The sequence below is a fragment of the Perkinsus marinus genome, assembly GCF_000006405.1.
Source record: "Perkinsus marinus ATCC 50983 genomic scaffold scf_1104296963400, whole genome shotgun sequence".
NCBI classification, from domain to species: domain Eukaryota; phylum Perkinsozoa; order Perkinsida; family Perkinsidae; genus Perkinsus; species Perkinsus marinus.
Window position 1 is genome coordinate 1 of NW_003205066.1, and position 1903 is coordinate 1903.

At 50.9% G+C, this 1903-nt stretch overlaps 1 protein-coding gene across 1 annotated transcript; it reads right to left on the minus strand.

Moving 5' to 3' along the window:
* Positions 1–235: 235 nt before the first annotated feature.
* Positions 236–1591, minus strand: Pmar_PMAR016173 (hypothetical protein; the record flags this gene model as incomplete). The annotated part of the gene is made up of 1 exon (XM_002771149.1): positions 236–1591. A coding segment is annotated over one exon (1356 nt), but the record flags the coding sequence as incomplete, so codon positions are not given.
* Positions 1592–1903: the final 312 nt, after the last annotated feature.

Here is a 1903-nt window from a genome sequence, read left to right on the forward strand (position 1 = left end):
CCAGCTTCTTCGGATACGCAACACGTCGCTGTAGTTTAGCAGGGGCATTCCTCGTTACAGAAGCAAAATCAACAGTACTGTATTTGGCGAGAATCCTCCGTCGCCACTTTCGCCATCGTATCGTGAAGCTTTCGAAGCCCGCAGCCAGTCGATGCTTTTCTTCTCCCGTGAGCTCCCGAGATTTCCGAGCCTTCCACCGCCTCACCACCTCCCGATATTCTCGGTATTTTATCACGGGTTCGTCATATTCATCCTCGCCCGGATTGATATCGGCGAGCTTCCTCTCCATACGCCTCAACTTCCTTACTAGTCTGTGATGAGCAGGATGCCGACCACCGGCTACGACGTGCATCAAGCGTGGCACTCTATCTGAGTTAATGAAGTCGTCATATTCTCCTCGAGGTCCAAGATCAACAGACATGGAGGATCCTCCAACAGCAGTCGCCAAGTTAACGCCAGTAATCTCCTGTTGCTTCTTCTCTCTCATAAGCTCTACCTCCTCTTCCATCTGCTTCAGAACTGCCAATTGCTCCTCGTCCAGTCCATCCACTGTAGCATCTCTATCTCCCTCATGAACGGGTTCATACCGTATACTAGCAATACCGTTGGTCTCCGCTTGCGGTGTCGAGTACCTCGTAATAACAGTCGACGGTGGTGTAGGATGAATACCAGCCTTCCTCTCATCCTCCAGAGAATGGCTGATAACCCTAGCAGACCAACGCTCAACGCCTTGTGATAATGCCGTAGTTTCATCTGGAGCGATACCACTCCCATCAAGTTTACGCATTCCGAGTGGCTCCACATCGCACAGTTGGGAATGAGAGGATCGCCGCGGAGTCGCACCTTTTGTAGCGGACCGCAATCGTTCCACGAGTTGTCGGCCCAAGTCAGTCAAGATGAGGCGAGTGTTCTGCTGTTGTTTGAGAGGCGACTCTACCACAAATGCACGCATAAGCAAAGCTATGGTCTCGGCATGTATCGACTCCCTCGGGACAGCGGCCCGAACCCGAGCAGCTAGTTGCGGCAGTAACGAGTTAGTAGGCTTGCATAGCCGATGAAAAGCCAACAATATCGATCTGAGTCTGCGCTGACTCATACGGTCCAAATTGGACTCCGTAGCACGGGATAGGCATATTAGGATCCTCTCATCACTGAAGCATTCAAAGTTCATGAAGACATGCAGGAAGCGTTCGATATGGGCCGGTTTCAGCTGCGTGAACGTGGCGTCGATCTCACGTCTCAGGCGGTTCATGAAGGTAACAGGGGGTCTACTGACTCCTGCCTTGAGCAAGGTGACGCAATAGTAAAGCAGATTGCCGGTCTGTATCTCCTTCGATCGAAGGAAGGCTTCCGTCATCCGATCGATTCCGATAGTAGTAGTAGAGCGAGATATAAGGGAGATGTCCCGGGCGGACATACGACCGAGTCTAGTCTCGATATGGGCCTCCAGGTCCGAGAGGAAGCCCTTGTCACGTAGTTTATCAGCAATATGTGGTGGTAGAGCAGAATAGTAACTGATGAGGGAGGGGACAGTGATGGAGACAGCAACAAGGCGTACAGGAATATCCTTGCAATATCGGTACTGCGCCATTTGTATCTATCCCACCCTTGACGTCTCAAGTCAGCTGTGATAGCATCTAGGGCGGGCATTCTCGGGATGAAATTAAGCTTTCGGAAGGAATCAAGTATGGCCGCAGAATCGAATAATTTCCCTCGTCTGATCTGATGAGGACATGGAGTGGGAGCCATCTGGTGAGGGGTTGAGTTTACTTTGGCCAAACACCACATAGCATCAGCTAAGCCATTGATGAGGAAGGTGTCTCGATATCCCATCACAGCCATTGATCTAGCTACAGCCGAGATATCAGTAGTGTTCAACTGCTTCAATTGACGCATAGTTTGA